Source organism: Thermobia domestica, chromosome 5 (assembly GCF_964235325.1).
Source record: "Thermobia domestica chromosome 5, izTheDome1.hap1.1, whole genome shotgun sequence".
Lineage (NCBI taxonomy): Eukaryota > Metazoa > Arthropoda > Insecta > Zygentoma > Lepismatidae > Thermobia > Thermobia domestica.
The window spans coordinates 123,921,205-123,947,028 of record NC_137458.1 but is presented as its reverse complement, the minus strand read 5'-3'; the positions used below and the strand labels follow the sequence as shown (position 1 = coordinate 123,947,028).

Genomic DNA, 25,824 nt, shown 5'->3' with positions numbered 1-25,824 from the left:
AAAAAAATGAAGTCGGAGATATATATATATATATATATATATATATATATATATATATGGCACTCATTCCACACATTATCAAATCAATACAATAAACAAATAATTGTTCCCTTCTTTTTAAAGGTATAATACCGAAATCGAAAAACCAATTTCAACTGTCAATGCTCTCTAGTTCAGGATTATTAAAAACCTTCAAAAATTTTACTCATTCGGATTCCTTAAAAATAAATCTATACTAATAAAAGTTTTGTAATCTTGTTTGTGATTGCATTACGGCCAAACGATTGAATTCATTGACATAAACTTTTAAGCATAATTGGTATCTTCCTCGAGCTGTTTTTTTTATCGTATCACTTTGTTTAAGATGAGTATAGTAAGGGGGTAGTGGAAATTCTAAATTTATGCCACAAACCAGAATATTTTAGGCGAAACAATGGGTTGATTATTACATTTAAATATTATTCATTTCATTATGACATTACGCATTATAAAATATTTTTCATTGTCTCTAATGTAGAATTTCAGCACGAACCACACAATATAAACGAGAAAATGACCAAACTTAAGAAGGAAAACCAGGCATGCTATGTCCAACGAGAGACTTAGAACAGCAGAGAAAGAGTAAATCACACGAAAGAGGTTAGACAAGAGAAGCAGAGCGACAGAATCACGGGAGAAGAAACCAAAGAGGAGCAATTATAACACTAAAATAGTTTCGCAATTACACCTTCACTAAAATTTGTATTCTTCGGAACGGGAGGGGGAGGGGGGTAAAGTTTTCGCAAAGAATAACGGCTGCACCGTATAAAATGAACTTTTGAACACTTGAGTTGAGCTGGGTTTTCACCATTCCATTTCGATTGAAATACGCATATTCATTTCGCTTAAGGGAAAAACTGGGGTTCAAATACACCTTCAAATATTTCCTATAAACCTATTTCCTCCATGCAAAGAACGCACGTTCAGCTAGTAAAAGATTTGCATCTGCATATCAAATTCTAATTGAGGAGTGATGTGATGTGATTTTAGTTTAGCGTCCCGTTCAGCAGCGAGGCTATATGAGACGTGGACCTACTGATTAACGTGGAATCCGAACCACATGAGTTCCCGCCGGGAATCTAATTGAGGAGTATGTGATGATACTTTCTTAAGGCATTCTAGACATATAACTCAATGAGCCTGTAATTTGAGACCGTGGTGGTACAGGAATTAGTCTACTAGTTCGAGCAAACTACAACACCAAGTCAGTCTAAGAGATTCATTAGTGTTCTATCTGTTAAGAAAATGAAAACCAAAGACAAAGAGGAAGAAAGAGAAAGAGACGGTTTTTGTTGTTTAACATCCCATATCTATACACCAAGACTAAGAGAGGCGGTGATGATGAGGTGAATTATAATGGTGAAATGACGAAAGTAAGGACTTCGAGAAAACCCATACACACACAGTGTTTGTTCACCAAGAAGTCTACTTGGCGCGGATACAGACGATTGGACTTACGTTAGACCTGTGTAGTTGCTTGGTGCCTTCCATTTCAACTCAGGCAAAAAAATATAAAATTGTACCATCACCATCTCAGATATTGTTGAAACTTTTTTTATAGCAACTAGACATGTTTTTAAGAGACCCATATTTTTTTGTTTTGTCGAAAAAAATTTTCCCGCCAAGTAATGGGCCATCAAAGACGGGGAGTACAATTTATGAATTGTAGAAGACATGGAAAATGGTCAATTTCGGAGCCTCACCATTCGGCTATGGAGACAGGTAGAGTTATAATTCTTGTTGTGGTATGTACATAGGGATATAAATAAACTATATTTTATTATAGTTTGGTTTGCGCATGCGTATCTTTTTGTACATAAATTAACAAATGAACGTCAATTTATCTGAAAAGTCGAAGTTTGCGAATTTTTTTCGAGCACTTCCGGTTCGAATTTTAAAATTCTGTTTTCACGGTTGGTAAGACCTAGTTACCCGCTTTCCGAAAAAAATTTTGTATCGCTTCTGTAGTCAACCGTTTTGTCGCAAAAAATTCGAGAAATTGTAAAATTTTCAAAAATCGCCATTTTTGGGCGCCATTTTCTCGAAAACACCATTTTTTAAAATTCTGAAATTTTGTCAGATGGTTCAACTTTACCTGAATAATAAACACACCAAATATCATTCTCGACCAATGCTTCATGGATTAACTGCAGCCTTTTAAAATTAGCAAAGTTTCGCTAATTTTGATATCACAGTTAGCAACACTGGGAACAATGAAAGTGCAATGATTTGATTATGTTTGTGGTTCACATTCATTAAATGAAGAATAAATGGTTTTTCTTGGCTGTTTTTTTATTATTTTGATTAAAAAGGCTCTCTGAAATAGTAAAATGAGCCTCCCTCAACTCCTCCGTTTTCTTAAACTGAAGTAATCTGAGGTGGAAATTACGATTACGAAACACACAAATTTCAAGTTCACTTACTTAAAATTGTCTTTGGAAAAAAATTTCACTGATTTTTTTTTTTTTTTTTTTTTTTTTTTTTTTTTTTTACATGGACTAATCATTTGCTTGGTTGTTGTCTTCTTTGCTAATAGCATGTAACCGTGCAGATGCTCCAATAGATGTTGGTTCACTCATAACTCATCCAGGAGTGGATCTAGGGGGACGATTGCCTCCCTCCCCCCTCAGAAGAAGAAACTTTCTTATTTATAGAAATAAAACCCATCCCAGAGTTTGGAGCTCTTAAAAGTAGCTCTAAGTACCAGTATTACAATCCCCCCCCCCCAGAAGTCCGTCTTGGATCCGCCCCTGCGTAGCACATTGTCGATAGTCACAAAACACTTATTTTCACTTCTCTTATGCTCTTCTGGAAACCTGTACCCTGCTGAAGGTTCATGTGGAAGCATAAACAGCACTTCAACTTCACGTAATTCATGATTTATTTATAATATTTCTGCTACGCACCACTGGTTATCATACATATATGTATATAACAAAAGTTCCTTTTTGCAGATTTCTTAAATCTACAGTTTGAATTGCAAAAGTTCGATTTTGGGGAAGTATGAAGTTAGTTCATGGTGACCCGTTACTGCCATAAAAACTTCGCAATTTTCCCGAAAGCCAAAGATAACTTCGTTGAATACCAGTTACCGGTCGCATACTTTCCCTTTTTTCTTCCGGAAGTCGTCGAATTCAGTTCCAGGTAACAAAACGAGAGTAATACCCGGAGTTTGTACTTGCACGATACTCACGAATTCTCCTGCGGTTTTAGTGGGGACGCGGTGGCTCAGTGGTAGAGCGTTCACTTCCGGTGCTTGGGGTCCCTGGTTCAATCCCAGCCCGTGCCGTGTGGGCTTTGTGGTGGACAAACACCGTGCTCGTGGGTTTTCTTGGGGTTATCCCGTTTCCTCCGACTTTCTGCATTCCATCGTTTCATTCATTTCTCATAATCACCGTCTCCTTTAGCCTTACCGGCATAACCGTGGAACGTAAAACTTAAAGATTTCATTTCATTTTTTTTTTCTGCGGTTTTAATACTGTGTATCTGTTTTAGCCTAAGGCTATGGCACGTTGCCACATTCTTTCCCCTCCCCCCCTTCCCCACTACCGTCGCAAAGACCCTTGCATGGCCGGTTTCACTGCAAAAACAGTGCTTTATCGGACCTGTCTGCATCTCGAACATCTGAAAGCGATTTTTAAAGTGGGATGCAGCACCATCAGAAGTCACTGACACGGTTTGGGAAATTGTAGACACCTATTTTCACGTATTCAAACCTTTTTCTATAAAATATATTTTCGATTTTCTTCGAGTATGTTTAGAATCTTGTCTATGACTATGAGTACATGAGCCGAATCGTGTGTTTTATCGTCGTTTATTACAACAAAACTGTCAGTTGTTCCATATTTCGGTGATAACTCTGAATTTCACTTTGCAGAATAACAGTCCAGTTTTCAACGAAGTCCACATGAAGTAAAATATAATTTGTATCTTGAAATTTTATACGGTGGTTTTCGGTAGCAATTGATTCTCTTTGGATTTTCTTGATGTAGTCATGAATTACAATTCTTACAGTTAAACCGGCAATGTACGACACGAAAACAGAAAGTGAAACAGTTTTTTTTTTTTTTTTTTTTTTTTTTTTTTTTTTTTAAACGAGATCATTATTCTCCCATATGGCATACGTAACCACTTTCATTTTCATCAGGATCAATAATTAAAGACACCACACTTATTTCTTCCACTCCAGGACATTCACCACATTCTTGAAAAAGACAGCTGTCATATTCTACGGATCATACTACTAAAGGAGATAGGTCACTCATGACAGCTTCAATACAGGTTGCACCTTTGATTTGTAGCAACGCAGTAGCAGCTAACTTAAAATTTGCACAATACACACACACACACACACACACACACACACACACACACTTCCCTCTCAGGTTGCGGACTGACACACTTTAGTCGAATACTATAAAATTCCGAGTGACCCATTTTTATGCTGGGATTGTTCTGTTTAAAAATTCACTAAATTTCTTTGGAACGCGTAAGAAAACGTTTCGATATTTTTTTTTTTAACTTTTTGTCATTTTTCGATCACTGTAATGACATCGCACTTAATTGAGACTTTGTCTGGAGCATTCCAAATCATACTGAGGTAATAGTTTAGGCCTTTTATAGATCATCAGAATTCATTGGATGGCCATTTCAAGTAAACTTAAAATTTCTGTGTTTCGTAATCGTGATTTCCACCTCAGATTACTTCAGTTTAAGAAAACGGAGGAGTAGGGGGAGGCTCATTTTACTATTTTAGAGAGCCTCTTTTTTCAAAATAATAAAAAACCAGCCAAGAAAACCTTGTATTCTTCATTTAATGAATATGAACCACAAACATCATCAAATCATTGCACTTTTATTGTTCCCAGTGTTGCTAACTGTGACATGAAAATTAGCGAAACTTTGTTAATTTTAAAAGGCTGCAGTTAATCCATGAAGCATTGGTCGAGAATGATATTTGGTGTGTTTATTATTCAGGTAAAGTTGAACCATCTGACAAAATTTCAGAATTTTAAAAAATGGTGTTTTCGAGAAAATGGCGCCCAAAAATGGCGATTTTTGAAAATTTTACAATTTCTCGAATTTTTTGCGACAAAACGGTTGACTACAGAAGCGATACAAAATTTTTTTCGGAAAGCGGGTAACTAGGTCTTACCAACCGTGAAAACAGAATTTTAAAATTCGAACCGGAAGTGCTCGAAAAAAATTCGCAAACTTCGACTTTTCAGATAAATTGACGTTCATTTGTTAATTTATGTACAAAAAGATACGCATGCGCAAACCAAACTATAATAAAATATAGTTTATTTATATCCCTATGTACATACCACAACAAGAATTATAACTCTACCTGTCTCCATAGCCGAATGGTGAGGCTCCGAAATTGACCATTTTCCATGTCTTCTACAATTCATAAATTGTACTCCCCGTCTTTGATGGCCCATTACTTGGCGGGAAAATTTTTTTCGACAAAACAAAAAAATATGGGTCTCTTAAAAACATGTCTAGTTGCTATAAAAAAAGTTTCAACAATATCTGAGATGGTGATGGTACATGCTCTGCCTGAATTGAAATGGAAGGCACCGCTTACGAATCAGTTCTTCCTATTCTGAAACTGATGAATTAAAAACTTTGTTACAAGATGCCTTAGAAGAAACCCTGACTCAGACTATGACCTTTCCCCAATGGTTGTCTAATCAAAGGAGTACACTAAAACCTACAGAACTCATCGAGTTCGCCTGTCTGAAAAATAACCAGTCTACAATACGATTTAAGTCATGCAACAACGTTTCTTAACCATTTTCTAATGAATCTGAGTCCTGAAAGTATTATATTGTCGCGCCAACTGAGACACAATTATTTTATTGACTTTCCAACCAAAATGATTATTAGTCATTCATAATTTATTACTAAGAGGTTGCAAAATACACCACTGCAGTTCGATTGTAATGTTTAAACTCAGGAAATAACAACAACGAGTGATGATGGTTCCGCTGACCAGTACAAGAATTGCAAGAACCTTCTGAATTTTCTTCCACACAACTAAGATTACAAAGATACATCCCAGGCACTCTTAGAAGGCCTGCGAAGTAAGCAAGCTGTTCAACACTCCTACTTCAACTAAAATCTTGCAAAGAGTCTAACGTGCTGAATGGGAATTTCAGCAAACGAAGATAACAACATGGAAGTTAAATTTTTCTCCATCCTCTCACTAACACTTGCATTATTATAGTTGTATCACAGAATGTTCATTGTGCAATGAGTTTTACTACATTAACCGGTCGATTTCGCCCTCTTCAAAAAATAACGACTGAAAATCCGCCAAAGCTTTATGAAATTACATTTTTTCAGTCAGCTAAAACAATTCTCAATCCAACTATTTTAGGCTTGTTCAGCGCACGAAAATCCAACCCAACATACCCCTATTTTCAATTGTGCCGTGAACTAGACCTAACTTCTTAAAAAACTACATACATCTAGATATTACATTAAAATACTATTCAGTTGATAGCGCATATAGCACCTGGCTCCATCACAATCCCAGAATTACCCTAACATTATGGAAGTCTAACCTAGGTCTTATTACATTATTATTATTATTATTATACACATTTCTTTTCAGAAATTTTGAACATAGATTGTCGAAAACTTATATACTGAGTAGTATGTAAAGAAAAGCTTAAAAAGAATTTTTGAACGTCACCATATCTCACATACCGTATTTGATTTTTTTTAAAAATGGAATGTACGAAATACTTTTTATTATTATTATTATTATTATTTTAATTTTCAACGATCGAACCTAAAGTGTCTATGACCATAAAGATTCAAATTTGGTATTTCTCAATCTTGTCATGATTCTTTATGAAATTATATAACTCTAAAGATGTTCACCTAAAACTATTTTGACACGTAATGTTTCATACAAGAACAGAATAAAAACAGAACAGAATTATATCGTAACTGCTTTAAAAAATATCAGCTCATTACTAATTGAGATTAAAGAACTTTCTACTCAATAGAAATATATTAAGTACTTATACTTAATAGAAATAACTCTTTCGTGTTCCGTGTCCTATGACATTTTATTCACACTTTATTCTAGCATCTAAAATTTCTTCATCTGTCCTTACTGCACGCTCCATCAAAAACTACAGCATAAACAACTGAAATTATTAGTTTCTGGAACACGAAAATGTTAGTTATTCACTGCCATTCAATATATTTTGGACATAACTATGTATCCATCATATTATGAAAAAAGAAATACATATTACAGTCTTAAACAGGTACACAAAAAAATAAAAGCATTAAACTTAACATATAATATTGTCGTCGTAGGATTTTGAATTATACTGACGTAAGTACTTTTTTATTTTTATTTTTTAAATATTCTTACAATAACACAATGCATATAATTTATGGAATAAGTGGGTGTCTATTCGAGAAACTAGAAATCTGGAAATGTCACCGCACTGCGGGATACGAGAAACAATGCAACAAATCAGCAACATTAAAGAAATGCAATAACTATAAGATCATAACTATTTCTGCTCTGAATCTACTTGACTAAATGCTATATTTTAAACAGGAATATTGTATGCAGACAAGGAATGATATACATATATACCAGGTAAAAAATAACTTACACAACCACAGGGCTGACTTGGCGGTAAGCAAAGGCACCGCACGCTCCACAATACTGATAACCAGCATGACTGAAAAATATCCATATACTAGTTAATTTAGTACACTACAAATAAAGTGCATGTATATTATAAATTAAGACTTCAAAAATAATGCATACTAATCCTGCTTTCAAACATATATCCTCCACTCATAGCCTGTGTTCTAAAGATAAATACTGTAATCATAAAACTAAAAACAATGGGCCAGAAATGTTTCGATTTTATATTTTAAGTGTCTTCGGATTTTGAAATACTTACATACGAGAATTGACTAAAAACAAATAACGGGATTGGTGCCAAAAGCACGGTTTACTGTCACAAACTTACAAATTAAAGGTAATCCCCTTCAACATACTCCCTCCCCTCTATATGTACGTTTGCATACGAAATTTCCATTGTTCGAAGCAGATGTGGAAATCTTCAAATGTTACAGTGTTGAGTATCGCTGCCGTTTTCTGCTTCGCCTCTTCCAATCTAAAAATGAAGTCGCTTGAGGGCTGATATCACTTTCGGAATATATATATATATATATATATATATATATATATAAATCGCACAATGCCAAGTCCAGCGAATAAGGTAAGTGTTTCAACACTGGAGTCTTCTCAGCTACTAAACCCAGAAACTGCCTGACGGTCAAAGCAGTATGCGAAGGAGTATTGTCGTGATGCACAATTCATTCATTGTTCTTCCACACGAGGAGCCTTTCCTTTTCTCACGTGTCAGCTTCACCAAAACCTGCTGATAATACTGTTTATTTACCGTCTGACCTGATGATACCCATTCAATTAAAAAAGGCCATTGATATCAAAGAACACAATGAGCATGACCTTGGCTTTCGATTTGTTCTTACAAACCTTTTTCATACGTGATGATGAGGCTGTTTGCAGTGCATGAATTGTCTTTTCGTTTCAGGATCATACTGAAAGGTCCACGTGTCATCACCAGTGACAATTTTCGTTAACAAGTCTAACTGCTTCCAGAAGTTCCATTGAGTCACTGCATACGTGCTTCCGGAAGTTCTCCTGGACCTGCGTGAAGCCTTCTACGATCACTTTAGCACAAACTTTGCGGATGTTCAAACGGTCGTGCAGAATTGCGAGGACTAAAATGAAACGAAATTTTTCAGTTTTACGTTCCATGGTTATGCCGGCTACGCTAAACGAAACGGTGATGATGAGAAATGAGTTCAATGGTGGAATGAATAAAGTAGGAGTAAACGGGAGGACCCCGAGAAAACCCACGCACACGGTGTCCGTTCATTACAAAGTCCACTTGGCGCGAGCTGGGATCGAACCAGGGACCGCTCTACCATCGAGTCATCATGACCCTAATTGCGTAGACAAACTCTTTATCTATGCCTTTCATGTCTGCTATAATTCAAATGTTGAGCCTGTGATCTTTTCAAACAATATCAATCACATTTTCCTGTTGTTGCTGTGACAGGACGACCCGATCTTTCATCATCAATGTTCTTGCGTCCGTCACTAAAGCGTTTGTGCTACTCAAACACTCGCGTACGTGACATTGTGCTATCACCATACACATTCTGCAGCAATTTTACAGACTCAGTCACTGATTTTTTTAAAAATTTCACATGATTTCAAATTAATGCGCTGCCCTATTTTCACATTTGCCATTCTTCCAACAGCCCGACTGCACACCTCTGTCTTCAATTTCTACTCAGAATAAAGCCGACTGAGAGAGGCAACTCATGTATATCATTCTCTTCTCGAAGATTCAAGGCTGCTCTGTACGCATGCGCTTCCCATTGCTCCACGTACACTATTGACAAGGTTGCCAGTTCCGTTATTTTTTAGCCAAGCCTTGTATAAGTCTTATAACCTGTATATGAACTGAAGGTAATTTTATATTTCCAAGATTTTAATGCATTAAACTACGAGTGTGTACAATGAATTTTTGACTGTTTGTTTTGAGTTTAGGGCCTCCTTCGACAACGAGGCTATATGAAACGGGAACTTGCAGCTTAACGTCGGATTCGAACCACATGAACTTCCATCGGTAATGCTCACACTAAACTATCAAAAGATAATCATAAATACAAAGGATGTTCAATAAGTTTTGCACAGACGGATATCTTATTTTTATTAGTTGCAATATAACGATGAAATTTTAGGTGAACATGCTTTGATCTTTTGGCTTTAAAATGATAATAATTGTCGTTTCGTATTGTTCATACGTAAACAACAATGCAGCCTGACGTAGACATCAGGACTCGGAATTCCTGTTCAAAACCAGTGATGAATCACCCATATCAAATCATAGGAAATTGCTTCCAGTTTAAAAAACCTAAGTTTTCCAGATCAGGCCAGAAAATTATGGCCTCCTTTTTCTGGGATCAGTGCGGTGTCATTTCCATAGACTTCTTGGAACATGGCTCCAGAATTAATAAGGAACATTATTGTTTGTCATTGGATAAGTTACGATGTGCTCTGCAGACCAAGAGACCGGAGCTACAAGGTAAGGTCAATAAACTCCATCATGACAAGGCCAAGCCTTACATAGTCATGATAACATAGCAGAAAAGCATGAAAAGGAATGAGAAATCGTCCTTAGCCATCCTATAGTCCGGACTTGGCTCCTTTGGATTTCTTCTTGTTTGGTCGTCTAAAGGTCCACTTGCGAGGAAGAATATTCGACAGTGACAAGGCCCTCATTTCTTGTACGAAACAATGGTGTAAAAGTAAGCCATTTGATTTTTACCAAAGTGCATTCAAGGGATGGAAAGAACTTTAAACCAGATGTGTCACAGCATATGGAGGCTACATTAAGTGACCTGGTCTTGTAGTCAAAGAATCAAAGTATGTTCACCTAAAATTTAATCATCATATTGTAGCTAATAACAATATTATAATCATCTGTGCAAAACGTATTGAATACCCCTTGCATAAAATGAAAATATGCTATTTCCCTCAACTATAAACTACATAATTTCTCTTTCCCTATACCGGGTGATTCAAAAAAATATATACACTGTTTAATCGTGAATAACTGACATGGATCGACGGAAACGTTTAATTTTTAGTAGTGTTATAATTTGTTGTTTGATGTTCTGTTGTTACATTGCACCCAAACAATGGTTTTATTTTCTTCTTTTATATAGGTAGCGTGAGTAAAGCAACATGGCTGCAACACAGACATTTGAAGAAAAGAAGACGGTCTTGAGGTTTCATGAAGTACGAAACGATCATTGAGGTGCAAAGACAATGGTGGAGTGTGCTGTATTATCGTGGTTTGAAGGGCTGTACTTCTATGACGACATAATTACCGGTGAAAAATATCTGCAAATGCCAGAGGCATCCATTTTGCGTGCCATCAGAGACTTCTATGGGATGAGAGATTTTATCTCCGACAAGATGTTCCCATCCCACGACCATCATCCTGATCAATGAAAATTTACCCGAACGATAGATAGATCGAAGAGGGTATTTGAGTATCCTCAGCGTTTCTCAGACCTCACTCTTCTCGAATTTTACTTAGGAAGGATTGTCAGGAAGTTGTTTATGGACAAAAGTCTCGTACACTGTATGATCTACGAGCAGCCATCGAACGTCCTTGTGCAGATATCGAACTTGGCACGTTGCAGTCGATAGTCCATGCAACAGTTCGGCTAAATCGTCAGTGTATTGATGCTAACAGCCAACACTTTGAACATATAAACTAACATCAGCTCTTCATCACGCACTGCAATTCAATAACAAAACATTTTATAACACTACCAAAATGAAACGTTTCCGCCACTCCCTTTCAGAATTATTTACAACTAAACAGTATATATATATACAATCGTCTACGAGTGACAGTGGGTGCCAACTTGGAATCGACATTCGATTCCGGACAATTGGAACGGAACAGAAGGAAATGCACAAACTAAATATCTATCTATCTATATATATACATATATATAAAGGTGGACTATCTACCTTTTAACACCCTTGTAATTTTTACACAATAGGTAAAAAGTTAGTTTACATACTCCGAAAAGCCACTATATTAACAGTGCACAGTGAGCCAAATGCGGAATTTGACTGACTGGAAAAAAATTAGTATTCCACCTATACATGCAATATATGATCACTATACCAGTAAAATTATTTCTTGGTGCCATAAGTGACCACAATATATTCAAAACAACTGAGAAACGATGCGTAACAGAAATAATGAGCAAATAGCTAAAAGATAAAAAACGACAAATATGAATTAGCCAAATAGAGCCATTATGTACTTTACCTGCAACGACTGAAGAGAGAAAGCATCTAATCTTCTTTCAGGGGCCTAGAACTTATCACTGTAGTCTTCGTTGTCGCCGTCTGCATTGTTATTATGACCATCTCATCATCATCGACGTCATCGTCACCATCATCACAGTTATCACTATTGCGATCTTGTCCATGTCCTACTTCACCTTCCTGAGACGCTGCACATTTAATAACAGGTTCTGTAAATAACTTCCTGACATCAGGGGGGAATGCGTTTTTGTTTTTGTTTCGGAAATGAGATTGACTTGAAATGACAGGATCGGACCTGAGGAGGAGCATGTGAAATACATCGCGAATGTTCTCTTTTCGAGAAGTTTTTTTTTTTCTTCTTACATGAGCTGCCCTATCTGTTCTAATGTGCTTATGTGTTGCTTCTTGAGCTTCCTCGAAGAGCATTCCGATAGGCAAGATGGCTGCCTCAATAATTCTTCCTCCATGAATCAGAATTCTATGAACAGAAACCGGCATGAAGAACCATGGATATAGACTAAGATACAGTTTGGTAGTTTCTAATGTCAATGCATCTACATTACATCTTTCTACATCTGCATCTTTCTACATTAATTTGAAAACCACATGATATACTTTGCAATATAATACCAAATCGCCGAATCAGTTCTTCATTAATTCCTCTAATCTCAGCGGATTGGGATGGATCTTGGAAGAAACGCCTCGCTGTGTTTCCATCATTGAATTTCCTACTCCTCCAAGTTTAGGTTTTTCTACAATTAATCCCATTTTCGTTCGGAACTCTTGAATAATTTGTTCCTTTCGTGCAAAGAATTTGACTTTGTCTTCGGGATCCCTAACCTGCCATTTGTGAATGTCCAACCGATAAGCTATGTGAATTACACATTCGAAAACCGGATCCAAGCATGTAAGGGAGAAATTCCAAATCCATATCTGCTACTATTTTGTTCGTAATTCAATATTGTTCATATTCTTAGGGGTAGATCCACATATATAGTACGTTTGAGAGGAAGTTTCTTTAACAGAGTTGCACATCTTCCCATCCACCATTGTGAACACAAATTCAGGGATAACATTTACTTCCTTCTCCTGAACCAGTACATTAGTAGGCTTTAAATTACGTATTTGCGTTTCCTTTCTCGACAGTTCAGTTGTCTCTTTTTAATTCAACAATTCAATTGGTCGACAAAATCTAGGCGATGATGGTCTGGGATTCTGCCACAAAATTGCTTTTTCAACCTCCCCATCCGATGCTGAATGGGGAGGTTGAAAGGGAACGAAGGAAATAGCAAAAATATCTAAGTCATTATATACATTGTTGGATTCATTTTCTGAACTTTCTGCTTATTATATACACACACTATGACAACTGTTTCCATCGCAACCCTACTTGCACACTAATTTGATTATGTCTCCACCTCTGATACACTGTTTAATAACATCTTCCTGTAAAGTCATCATCATCATCATCATAGGTATTCTGCCTTTATTGGCAGGTCACTTGCCGCAGCTGAGAAGCTTCCATGCTCCACGATCCTCCGCTAACCTTTTCGTCTTCGCGTATGATCTTTCTGTTTTAATATCATCCATTAATTGTAGTCTCCTTCGCCCCCTCCCTCTCTTTCCCGCCACCATACCCTCTAGGACGTCCCTCATGATACAATCTCTTCTTAGGCAATGTCCCAACCAGTTTCTCTTCCTCTTCCTAATAATATCTAAAAGTGTTCTTTTCTCACCCACCATTTCTAACACTCTCTCATTCGTTTTCCGCTCGACCCAACTAACTCTTTCCATTCTTCTCCACACCCACATTTCGAAGGCTTCCAGTCGATTTTCGTCACCCTTACGCAATGTCCACGTTTCCGCCCCATACAGCACAACACTCCACACGAAGCATTTTATGAGTCTTTTTCTCAACTCTTTGTTCAAGGTCCCACAAAACAGACTTTTCTTTCTTTTAAAGGCTTCTTTCGCCATTCCTATCCTTGCTTTTATTTCACGTTCGCATTTCATGTCATTACTAAGAACACTACCCAGGTATCGAAAACTATTCACTTGTTCTATTTTCTCCCCTCCTATTTTTATATTTGACACAGACCCCTTCGTTCCAATCACCATGGCTTTTGTCTTCCTAACATTTATTTTCATCCCATATTCTTCAAAGCCCCTTCTCATTTTTTCTAACATTTTATTGATTTTCTTTTCAGATTCTGCAACAAGGGCCATATCGTCTGCAAATCTTATGCATCTAATCATTCTACCTCCTACCGAAATGCCATCATCATCATGTAGGCTCTTTTTTACTATCTCTTCTAGATAGACATTAAATAGTGTTGGCGAGAGGCAGCATCCTTGTCGAACTCCCCTTCCAATTGTACTCTCTTCCGTCAGTTCTTCCCCTATTCTAACACTTACTTGTTGGTTCATGTATAAGTTTCTTATGAGTCTTCTATCTTTCCATTCCAACCCTATCTTTGTTAGAACTCCCAACAACAATTCCCAATTCACGCGGTCAAAAGCCTTTTCTAGATCAATAAATACAACATACACCTCTTTCCCTTTTTCTATAAATCTTTCACCGATCACCCTTAATAATCCAATAGCATCTCTTGTGCCCTTGCCTCTTCTGAACCCGAACTGCTCTTCCTCAACATCTTTATTTGTTCTTCCATATAACCTTCTGTTCAGTATTCGGAGCAGAATTTTAGCTGCATGAGATATGAGACTAATAGTTCTATAATCCTCACATCTCTTTGGGTTCGATTTCTTAGCCATCGGTATCATGATCGTTTTCAGAAAGTCTCTTGGCCATTCTCCTGTTTCATATATTTCATTGCATAGTCGCCACAATTCTTTCTTTCCCTTGTCTCCTATATTTTTAATGAATTCAATTGGTATGTTATCTATTCCTGTTGCCTTTCCATTCCTAATCTCAGATATAGCCTTTTCAAACTCATCCCGAAGAATACTAAATCCTTTATCATCCTCGCCTACTTCATTTTCCACTTCAACATTTAGGCTACACGGTCTATCCCTACTCTCATATAAGTCTTCAACGTATTCTTTCCACCTTCCTATGACCTCATTTCTCTCGCTGACTACCTTCCCATTCTTATTTTCTACTGCCATCATGATACTCCCTTGTTTCCTCCGAAATTCCATAGATTTCACCTCCTTGTACATTTCCTCATATTTCCCAACTCTTTCTAATTCTTCTATGTCCTCGCATTTTCTTTTGTAAAACTCTTCCCTCGCTTTGTCTGTTTCTCTTCGTAATTCATTATTTAACTTTCTGTACATCTTTCTGCCCTCTTCTGTATCAACCTGTTTCCACATCATCCTCTCCCTCATTTTCTGCAACATCTGCTCTGTAACCCATGGTTTCTTAGCAGTTTTGTGTTCGCGGTAACCTACTGTTTCTTCTGCAGCCTGCTGTAAGCAACGTTTAATATGTTCCCACCGTGCGTTACTACCTGCGTCTATCCTTTCCTCGTTTGAACATTTTTCTTCGAATTTTTCAGCGAAAAGATTTCTAATTTCCTCGTTTTTCAACTTTTCAGTATTCAACACTTTGTTACCTACTTTTCTTCTGCCTACATTTTTCAGTTGAATATCTACTTCGGCCAGCACAAGATTATGATCAGAGAAAATATCAGCCCCGGGAAGGGTCTTCGCGTTCTTTAAGCTATTCCGATACCTGTCCTGAATCATAACGTAGTCTATCTGATATCTTCCGCCGTCTATTGGTGATTTCCATGTATATCTTCTTCTCTTGTGCTGATTGAACCAAGTGTTCCCAATTACTAGTGAATTCTGTCTACAAAAATTCACCAGTCCCTCTCCCCTTTCATTTCTTTCGCCTAAACCATATTTGCCTACGATACTACCTTCCTGTTTTTCTCCCACAACTGCATTGAAATCTCCCATTAGAATTATGCATGCACCCTTCTTCTCCCTATCTATAATTTCTTCTATTTTCTCATAATTTTCCTCTACTTCTTCATTTGCATGCGAAGTCGTCGGTGCATATGTCTGTAAAGTCACGATGCGCTTAATTGTCTGATCTATTATTGCTTGTAAATGAACTTCGGCTGACATGTCAGTTAATAAATATACCTTCTCTGGGATAGCACTTTAATTTTGCTACCCGCACCACATTATACGAAGGATATATGTTACAATGTTTTGCCTTTGCGCCTAGTCTCAAATTGGTATACTGCCTTCTAAATAAATTGTTATCTACAATAATGCCAATGCTTCATCCAGAGAATAAGTGTTTGGATACAGTTTTGGTGAATGATAAGCCTTCTTGTATTTCGTTACTCTCTTAGGTGTCGTTTGAATGTTTTCTCCTAATACAACTGCGGAGTCTCTTTTTCCAGCAGCTCTCAATGACCTTTGGGTAGCTAACATAAGCTCTTGCTCAGAATGCTTTGTAACGAGTGGCTTTCAAGGGTTTTCTTCGACTTCACTTCCGAATCTTCGAAGGGTTTGCTAGGTCTGTCTAATTTGCTTGTCGAAGGCCTATGCTCTTGGCTTCGAGAAATCGTTTTGAAACCAGTAACCACTCTATCAGAGAACTTAATATGTCCGTCCAACCAATCATTATATTTTAATGAAAATGAATCAGTCTTTCTATTACACAGCATCGAAAGCTTCTCGAAATCACCTTTGTAGGCAATTAAAGTCATTTTCACACTGCGAAGAACATCAGCAGAAAGGTTTTACATTCCGTACTTGTTCGTAACATAAAGTGCTTCGTTTGATGGTTTAGAACACAGCACCTCGTACAGGTCCTTGCGCGTCAGGACAAGCATGTCCGGCTCTCTACACTTATCTTTGAAAATAATATAAATATAACAATCGGACGAGAATGGGCAGTAGATCACAACTGTATTTCAAAATACATATATCAAACTACACCATGACGAAAAATCTAGCTACAGACATGGACGTACATTTTTAAATGTCAATTTGAATTTCCAATGGCAGTTCTTTACTATCTAATAACTTGCACTCTCTAGAGATACTTCTACAGAAAAGCAAAATAAACCAATCAAACAAAACTTAAGTCAAATATTAAGTACATATACTCATAGCTTATTTAGCGAGCTTCCTTGCCTTTTCACATCTATAATTAAACTATAAACTTTACGTTCATACCACCTCAATTCAGTACGTTACAAAGCAGATAATGAACTATCAAATTTGACGTGCTGCGACCACCACTACAGGCTGTTATCTGTGTTAATTGATACGCAGCAAGAAACTTTGGTTATCACTTAATACTACTGTGCTATTCGAATGTAAATTAGACGTAGTTGCCAAAACTACTTTTTTCCAGTCAGATTCTGCTTCTGGCCCACAGTGCAGTGCTGCGAACTCAGCATAAAGATGCGGTGTTTCAAATAGTACTACATCAGCTGTACTACAAATCTACATTTTCAGTGAAAACTTAAAATACCACATTTATTATTCAGTTTACAAATTAAGGCTAAGTGTTGCAAATTAACTTACTTTTATTACAGTTTATTATTATACTATTAAAGATGTGTCAGAAAAGGAAATTGTTAATAGGATCAGAAGATGTATGTGATAACACAATTTATTTCTACTAATATGTACTAGATAAGTCAATAATCACAATTACATTCTCAATTCTCAGCCTTGGAGGAGGAAAGAAGAAAACAATGTATCTAATTTGCAGAAAACTGCACTCAAAATAGTACATCAATTGAACAATTAGCTGAGTGCACTTTCTGCGTTAACTAAAGTGCTTAAAACTAGAAACAAATTGACAGCTCAAAACCCGTGCAGATTTGTTTTGAAGAAGGGAATTTACGTCACATAGTTATTGCAGTCACTCAGCGAGGATCGAATCATAAACACCATTTTAGCAACAGTGGGTGGAGAGTTTCCTTGGCAACAGACCTCAACATTCCAATGTTGCCACTAAATAGTAAACACGTGTTTTTAGAATGAAAGAAGCGTCTTTTGTTTCTTTGTACGCAGAAGTGATTTTGAAAGAAAAGCATCTCCTCCTTCCCAAGATGCACAAACTAGGACGGCAAACATATCCTTTCATCCATTCCAAACAAACCAATATTTAGAAATTTTCTATTTCGTTAAGATTCACAGGACAGTTCCAGCTGATGAATCAGGATGCGCACGAAGTGGCAACAGCGCACCACGTGCTTCTCCAAACCTCAATTTGTTTCTAGTTTTGAAAACACTTTATATTATAAAGCAATCCTTAAGAAACAGGCATTCTGAAAGGAAGATTAACAACCTTCCTCCTTTATTTAAATGAACTTATGTGTATCATATATATTCTATTACATATAATATATAAAACTAATCGTATTAAGACGAATGAATATAACAGTAACTCACGGAGCAATGATGGCCCGAGCAGGGCCATGGCAGAGATCAGCTACGCCTAGCCAGTTTTCCAGTTGCCTTCCCAGTTCTCTGGCTGAAAAAAAAAAAGTCAAAAATAAACAAAACTCTTCTATCATCCATAACTTCAAAATGTTGCTAAAAACACAAAGCATGTTATTTGTTTTGAATATCTTATAATGAAAGGAAATAACATGAGTCTTTAGTAGGATATTATTGTTTCATAACATAACAACGAAACCATATGACGTTCTCGAATTATAATTATTACACATTATATTCCATTTACTAACAAACGACATGTCCCTGTAACTGCCATAAAGTTTCGGTGTGTACTAGATATTCTGAAGTCCTGAACAGATAAATGACTTCTTCCTTGACAGTAAATAGAGTTAATCGGTCACATACTAAAAATGCTTTAACCCTAGTAGAACTATGCAATCAAAATGTTTTTAAACTGTAAGATACAACTTCGTAATTATTGCAATAACAACACTTCTTAAAGTGAAGAACGAAGATCATGTATCAACACTCAAAAACATTATTATATTAAAGTGAACTTTATTCTAAATACTCGACACACTAATAAATTTTATTAGTTATTTATTTAGTCAGGACTTCCACACACAGAATTTCTTCAGTAGATAAATCCTAGAATACTTGTTTCACTAACCAACCAAACTTGCCAGAAATCTTCTGAACACTATTTTAAAACCATTTTGAAATTGCATGTTACCATATCCAATACTAGAATTTTCATGTTGGCAAATTTAGTGATTTTACGTTTAATCCAAAAATGTTTGTGCAAAGACTGATATAATAAAAAAGCATTGGAGAGTCTTTAATTTTCATGGATAAAATTCACACCACATTCCCATTCTCAGTGTTTAGTTTAGAAATTCTGGTCCTTATGTGATAAGCCTCACATGCATTCCTTTATTCAGGTCAGGTCACGTGTCCATGAAATGACTACTAATTGAAGGGAGAATCACCTATTCACAATTTGAAGAAGGAATTGTTTTAGAAATTGCAAATGGGAATGTTCATCACATGCCACCTCTCCAATTCATGCCACAAGCAATAGTCCAGCGGATACAGTTTGGATTGCCAGCCGAACAATCCCCATAGATCAGGTATGTGCAAGTTGGAACAGGAGGTGGGCCAATCACAGAGGACTTACTGACGTCGAAGGCCGTGTAAGACAATGAGTAACATTTTCATAACAATCAAATGGCCATATTTAATTGAGAAACTCATTCAACGTACACTAACATCACAGGAACACAAAAACTATTATAGCGGTAACCAAAGTATTTATTAACTAAAGAAAAAGATATTTATTGATCATTTTAGTAGGGAATTTGATTCTTCATGTTCTGAACTACTCTCACAATGTTCCGCGGTACATACACTGGATGTTCCAACGCGGATGATATTTTCCAAAGTGGATATCAGTTATCCACGAAATATTTTTCAATTCTGTTTAAGAATATGTAAGAAGTATATTTTCAATAAGGGATCATGCAGGCCGCCTGAAAGAGTTCAATGGGCTGAAACTGGTCCGGGGGCCGGCTGTTGCACATGGCTGACATAGATGGTGCAGTTGGAGACAGTGTTTACAGCTACTCTCGTGTTGTTTTGACCACGTGCACGGGAGCACAGTCCTGCTAAAAAAAAAAAAAAAAAAACGTTTATCTTTAAAGAGAGAGTATTGTTAAAGGGTTTCATACACCGTATAACACAACTTGCTAATGATCTTTGCCGATGTGTTAATCTCTTGTTTACAAAAAAATGAAGATCCATAACTTACTCTTCACTACACTACCACTAAAGACTCATGGCCTGTTCGAATCCTCCAAGCAATTTCACCATACAACCACAATGAGAAATTTTATTCTAGAAAATAGACTTTCAGAGCGGAGTTTTAGGTGCAGGTAGTTTAAAGACATCATATTTTGGAAAACTTATAGGTAAAAAAAAAAAACACTTGGCACTGAAAGACAGTGCAATGAACGAATTTTTCAAGTTTACAATATTATTACCGTTTAAGAAAAAAAGAAATCTCACAGATGACGTGTATATACTATTCGAAAGAGCTGAACAAAATGATTTGGGTGAGAGTACATCTTCAAGCGTAGTCTTTAGATTTCCAAACTATGCTATGTATAACTCGCGGAAGTGTTATAGAATGGTTATATCCTTCCGTTCGTCCATCATAGCGAAAACGGTAAGAGATATCGAGAAACAATTTTTGCATTCGATTCAACGTTCTATAAATAGATTGCATCTCTTCATAAGAGTTCTTGGAAATCAAAAATGAAATGAAATCTTTCAGTTTTACGTCCCATGTTTATGCCGTGGAGGCTAAAGGAGACGATGATGATAAACGAATGCAATGGTGGAATGAAGAAAGCGGGAGAACCCCGAGAAAATCCACATGTCTGTCCATCACAAAGTTCACTTGGCACAAGCTGGGATCGAACCAGGGATTCCACGCACTAGACGTGAACTCTCTACCACTGAGCCACCGCGGCACCTTTTAAGAAATCAGTTCAGCGTCTCCACAGAACTACCATCATCATCTGCACCACTGTACCGAAACCGAGAAACTAGTTGAAATTTACTAGTACTTCCAATTTCAATATTGATTTCCATAAAGCAAAAACCCTAATAGATATTGAAAAGCTGTTTTCGGCGATCGATTTGGTGTCCCAAGAACAGGTCCCATCTCCGTTAACCACTTATTTGCATTTGAACTAGTAAAAAATCAATCGTTTCCGTTTTTAGCATTAATCCTCGTAGAATATAAACTGTAAAAGAAAACGACAAGCTGTTTCTTGCAATCGATTTAGCGTCTCAAGGGAACATACCATCACCACCTGCAACAGTCTGCAGAAACCGGAAGTAACTGGAATTTACTAGCATTTCCGATTTCAATACTAATTTCCATAGACAGGGTGTCTACTAAAATTACAAAATGAAATTTCGTTACGTTTTCGTGACCTTCTCTTCACAAAACAATAACATTTCGTATCATTAAGACCGAATTGGGTACGAATTAGGCCGAATTTTCATGCATGCTATAGAAGTGTGCTTTGCTTGCGCTTTGGTAGCATCTAAAGGCGACAATAGACATTTTTGGTGGTGAATTTTGACGTTCTATAGAGCAAAATTCTCCAGTCTATACTTGTATTTGTACAATTAAAAAAAAAAAAAAGGTGATTTAAAAGCCAAACTTCATGACTTTCATGACCGTTTTTTGATTTCGTAACTTTTCCGTGACTTTCGTGACCGATAGACACCCTGATAGAGCAAAAACATAAAAGGCATCGAAAAGCGGATTTTGGCACAGATTCAGCGTTCCAAGAATGAGTTCTGCTTCAACTTTTATCTATCTGTTCAACCCAGAAGTGATGACAATCTACGATTTCCAGTTACGAAATCGCATAATGGATAAAACCGAAATAGATAGCGACAAGAAGTCTTCTGAAACGGATTCAGTATCGCGAGAATATATTTAACCTCTGATTTAATTCTTTTATTGCAACCAGAAGTGAGACATCAATTAACACTTCCAGTTTCAATATTAATTTTCATAGAACAAAAAAAATAAATACTGTAGCGTCCGAGGAACAAGTTCTATCTTTGACCTTATTCCCCTATTGCAATCGATAACGTAGCTACGGTACTACTTGAAGTTCAAGTACTGAATTCGCATAGTTTGGAAGTCTACCGTAGCTTCATATTGTAAAACAAAGTTCACTTGTTAAAATTGAATTTCTCGTGATGCATGATAATCACGCCGCCGAATAAGATCAAACTAGTGTATTACGAAAGCGTACCCTCATCGAACTTTCCATTGTAACACTTTAGGAATATGGGAGTACATAGTATGATCAACGAGATACAGACTAAAATCATGATTAACCCTTTACATTTTAATTTTTGTTTAACGATAACATTATCCGAAGACAAGGCATATATGAATCAACGGATCACACTGAGCTGGACAGGAAAAAAATGTTTACGAGTAACTTGTCATGCATAGTTTCCGAGAAAACAGGGAAAAACTTGTCTTTTATATCGCTAGAAAGCATGTTGATCGCTGCCAATAATTGATGGTGTTTATTCTACTGGAAGAGATTATTCAATTACGAGGGTGCTGTACATGTAAAGAAAATACATGTGAAGTAGCAGATTAAGCTCCACCGTGGGTATAAATCGTACACGTCTCCGGCGTGGGAGACCCTGGTGCAGTTGTTGATGCATACTCATGTGTTTCGGATCCCATGTTAGGATGTAGGTCCACTCTCATATAGCCTTAAAAGATGCTAACTCAAGTAGATGTCGTCTAGTCTCTTAACGCTGACACACATACTCCTAAGAGTAACGCGCATACTACCTGCAAATAGAAGAAGCTAACATCTCCTCTAAGGTATTCATTACGCATTGCTTATATAGAGAGCAGGAAAAACTCTAATCCCTCCTGGATATATGGTTAGAGTGCGCGCCTTTTGGCAATGGAGACTGGGCGTCAATTCCCAATGAAAGATCATGTGATTTGGATATCACGGTTAAGCTGTAGTTCTACATATCATGTTGCCTACGTGCTGAAAGGGACGATAAACTTCAATTTAACCAATCAACAATCGAATCCAGATAAAGCTGAGTTAGTCAATAACACAATACTGTAAATAAATAAATAAAAGACTAAGTTAAGGTAAATACACAGTTTGATGCAGGTTTTTTCTTCTTTTTGCGAAAATTTATGGCTAAAATCTACCAATTTACAAAGCAACGTTTAAGGAACTTATTAGGTGCCAAATATGTGTCATTTATGAACATAGCAACCGAAAAGAAAAGCTTCATTACTATATAACCGTACTCCAACAAACCACGTATTGTTCTCACTAGCTTTCATTTGCACGTATAGCCACCGTCGCTAACGCGCCTACTTCCATGAACGCAACCCGTGCTGCTGCGTGGTTACCCTACTTTGAAGTAGAGTAGACTATCTTCTGGTGACCACTTAGCATATGCTGGTGTAAGCATACACGGTGGAAGTAATAAGTATTTGAATAAAAATTTCTCGTAACTAGGGTTACCAGAGGTTTTATTCTACCCGGACTCTTGTCTCTAAAAATGGTCCGGGCCAGTTTTTAGGAAAATGTCTTTTTCTTCGGGCTAGAGACACTGCTTCAATTTCAATATATATATATAAATAATTATTAATGTTAATATTGTTGCAAAAGCACGAAGAAAAGAAACTATTTCCGCAACTGGTTTAGTTTTACAAATTATGGTTCAGTTTTACTATGCGGATCCACAGATTGTAAAATGTATGGAAAAATTTGGGGGTCTTTAATTTGTTCATTTTATGTCGAGAACAGAACTCAATAAACTCCAGCGGGGCTTCTAACCCATTCCTACTACTACTTATACTGTGAATCTGTTTGGTAAAACTGCACGCAAATTATATTTCCCCCCTGACATTAAAATAGTTGTCGAGTATTATAAATCTTTTTCGTAAGTCTAAAAATTTCCCTTTTTTCAAAATCTGTCACATATATACACACACCCTACTTGTGCCTTATGCTCGCTCAATTTTAACTGTATCAAGTTAGGAGTTATAATATCTCTAAGCGAAATATTTTGCAGAAGCATAAGGAAGTAACTAGTGAAAGAATTTTAATCTTTCTATAATTATTTCTGATGCCCCTCCTCAAGTTCACCTGTGCCAATTTGGTAATGCCATATGCCCCAGTGGAAATACTTTCCTAAAACAGAAATTACTAGTGGAAGTAGTAATATTTATTACTGTATTTCTAACATTACCGTATTTTAATAATTACTGTATTCCTAGTGTTTTTAAAATTAACCTGCACGGAATTTTGTAACACATACTAATACGTATTTCCACGAAGTCAGGTACGAGTGGACCCAATATGGTCTTCGTATTTTTAGTTTGATGCTTTTCATGTGACTCTTTTGTTTTTGGAACACGTCAATTTAAGTAGCTCTATAGATAGCGATAATTGAGATAATTAATTATAGGTCAATATATTCAAATTAATCCATGGTTATTTCTGTAGGGAAGAGAAAACCATGATAAAAAAAATAATAAAATTCATAAAATTATAGTAAACCATTGTGACTGATAATTTGACTACATCTAATTTAATTAAAAGCGAAAACAACAATATGTGAGTTTTATTGGTTTCCTTCATTGTTTATACATATTATTTTCTCCGTATATATATATATATATATATATATATATATATATATATATATATATATATATATATATATATATCTTTGTGCTCGGATACGCTTCAGTGATTCTGTAATTAGGGTATTTTAAAATTTATACCACCAAAATATCAATCTAGTTCTAGGTTTAGTAAATGAGCTCCAAATAATATCTACTATAAATGTACTTTATTCACTGGTTTGAAAACTTTCTTGGATTTGATCAATCCTTTGTGACCGTAAACAAACTATAAAGTGAAAGTAACAAAGAACACTTTTCAGTATATCGACGTAGAAATATTAGTTTTCAACAATTAAACTTCAAAGTATTTTAATTTACTTTGTTCTCCTAAATATCTTTCTAAATTCATTATATGCATAATTTGTTTGCTACAGATTAAGAGAGAGCTACCGAAATGTTCGAGTTCTACATTTTAACTGCATAGGGACACCTCCCCGAACAGCTGAGATGGTCAAAACAAGTATATTCACAAGTATAATTCACTTACCAGAATCCGAGTACCAGCTTCCAGCATGGGACGCACGCCTTACAGACATAGCTGATCCTGTCTTTTGAGCTCCGTTTTTGAAAAATCTTTTATCAGTTCTTTGGCGACAGCAAAAAGTCTCAAAAAAGCAAGCCAACTCAAAGTAGTCCACCCGTTACACAACAACGTACAAGTAGTAACCACTGTCACTTCCACTGTTCCTTGCCACAACAACGGGAGATCTTAAGTTGACAAAACCAGAGCACCACACAATATGACGTCACTAAATGTGATAGTAAATTAAGCAGTGTTTGCAACTGATTTGGTGTCAACTTATTAATTTTATACTAGAGTAACAGATCGGTAAAGAAAATATGTTTAAAAATGATTATCTGTTAATGAAGTAATAGGGTCTATACTTAAAGAGATATTTGTATATTTGTATGAAAACACAGTATTTCCACACGCGATATTTGATGATGTGCTCCACGAAATATTTGTTGACACAAAAAATTTGGAGATCTACAATATATGATTGACATAAAAGTTAATGACAGGTCTACATCATATTAATATGTGACAGACCCTTATCCATGGGGTCTAGAAGCGGGCCCCTCTAAATTTTTACGGTACTGGTCCCCTAAAATTTTCACAAAAAGCTTGCAAATGAACTATAACAGGGTGAAAAATTTCGAAGTCAGACGCACT

The 25,824-nt window shown here is 36.4% G+C and overlaps 1 protein-coding gene across 2 annotated transcripts in view; it reads right to left on the bottom strand.

Annotated features, from left to right (window-relative positions):
* LOC145686099 (protein MEMO1) overlaps window positions 1–25,386 on the bottom strand; it is a 41,447-nt gene extending 16,061 nt beyond the window's left edge. Inside the window, exons 1-3 of one of the 2 annotated variants that reach the window (XM_081759042.1) lie at window positions 25,138–25,384; window positions 18,371–18,452; window positions 7,689–7,757 (exon numbers count right to left, since the gene is read on the bottom strand). In XM_081759042.1, the coding sequence (XP_081615168.1) occupies window positions 7,689–7,757; window positions 18,371–18,452; window positions 25,138–25,186 (200 nt within the window). In that variant the 5' untranslated portion in view covers window positions 25,187–25,384. Of the gene's footprint in view, window positions 1–7,688; window positions 7,758–18,370; window positions 18,453–25,137 lie in introns of both variants that reach the window. The other variant, XM_081759043.1, reaches the window with a different exon arrangement.
* Window positions 25,387–25,824: the final 438 nt, after the last annotated feature.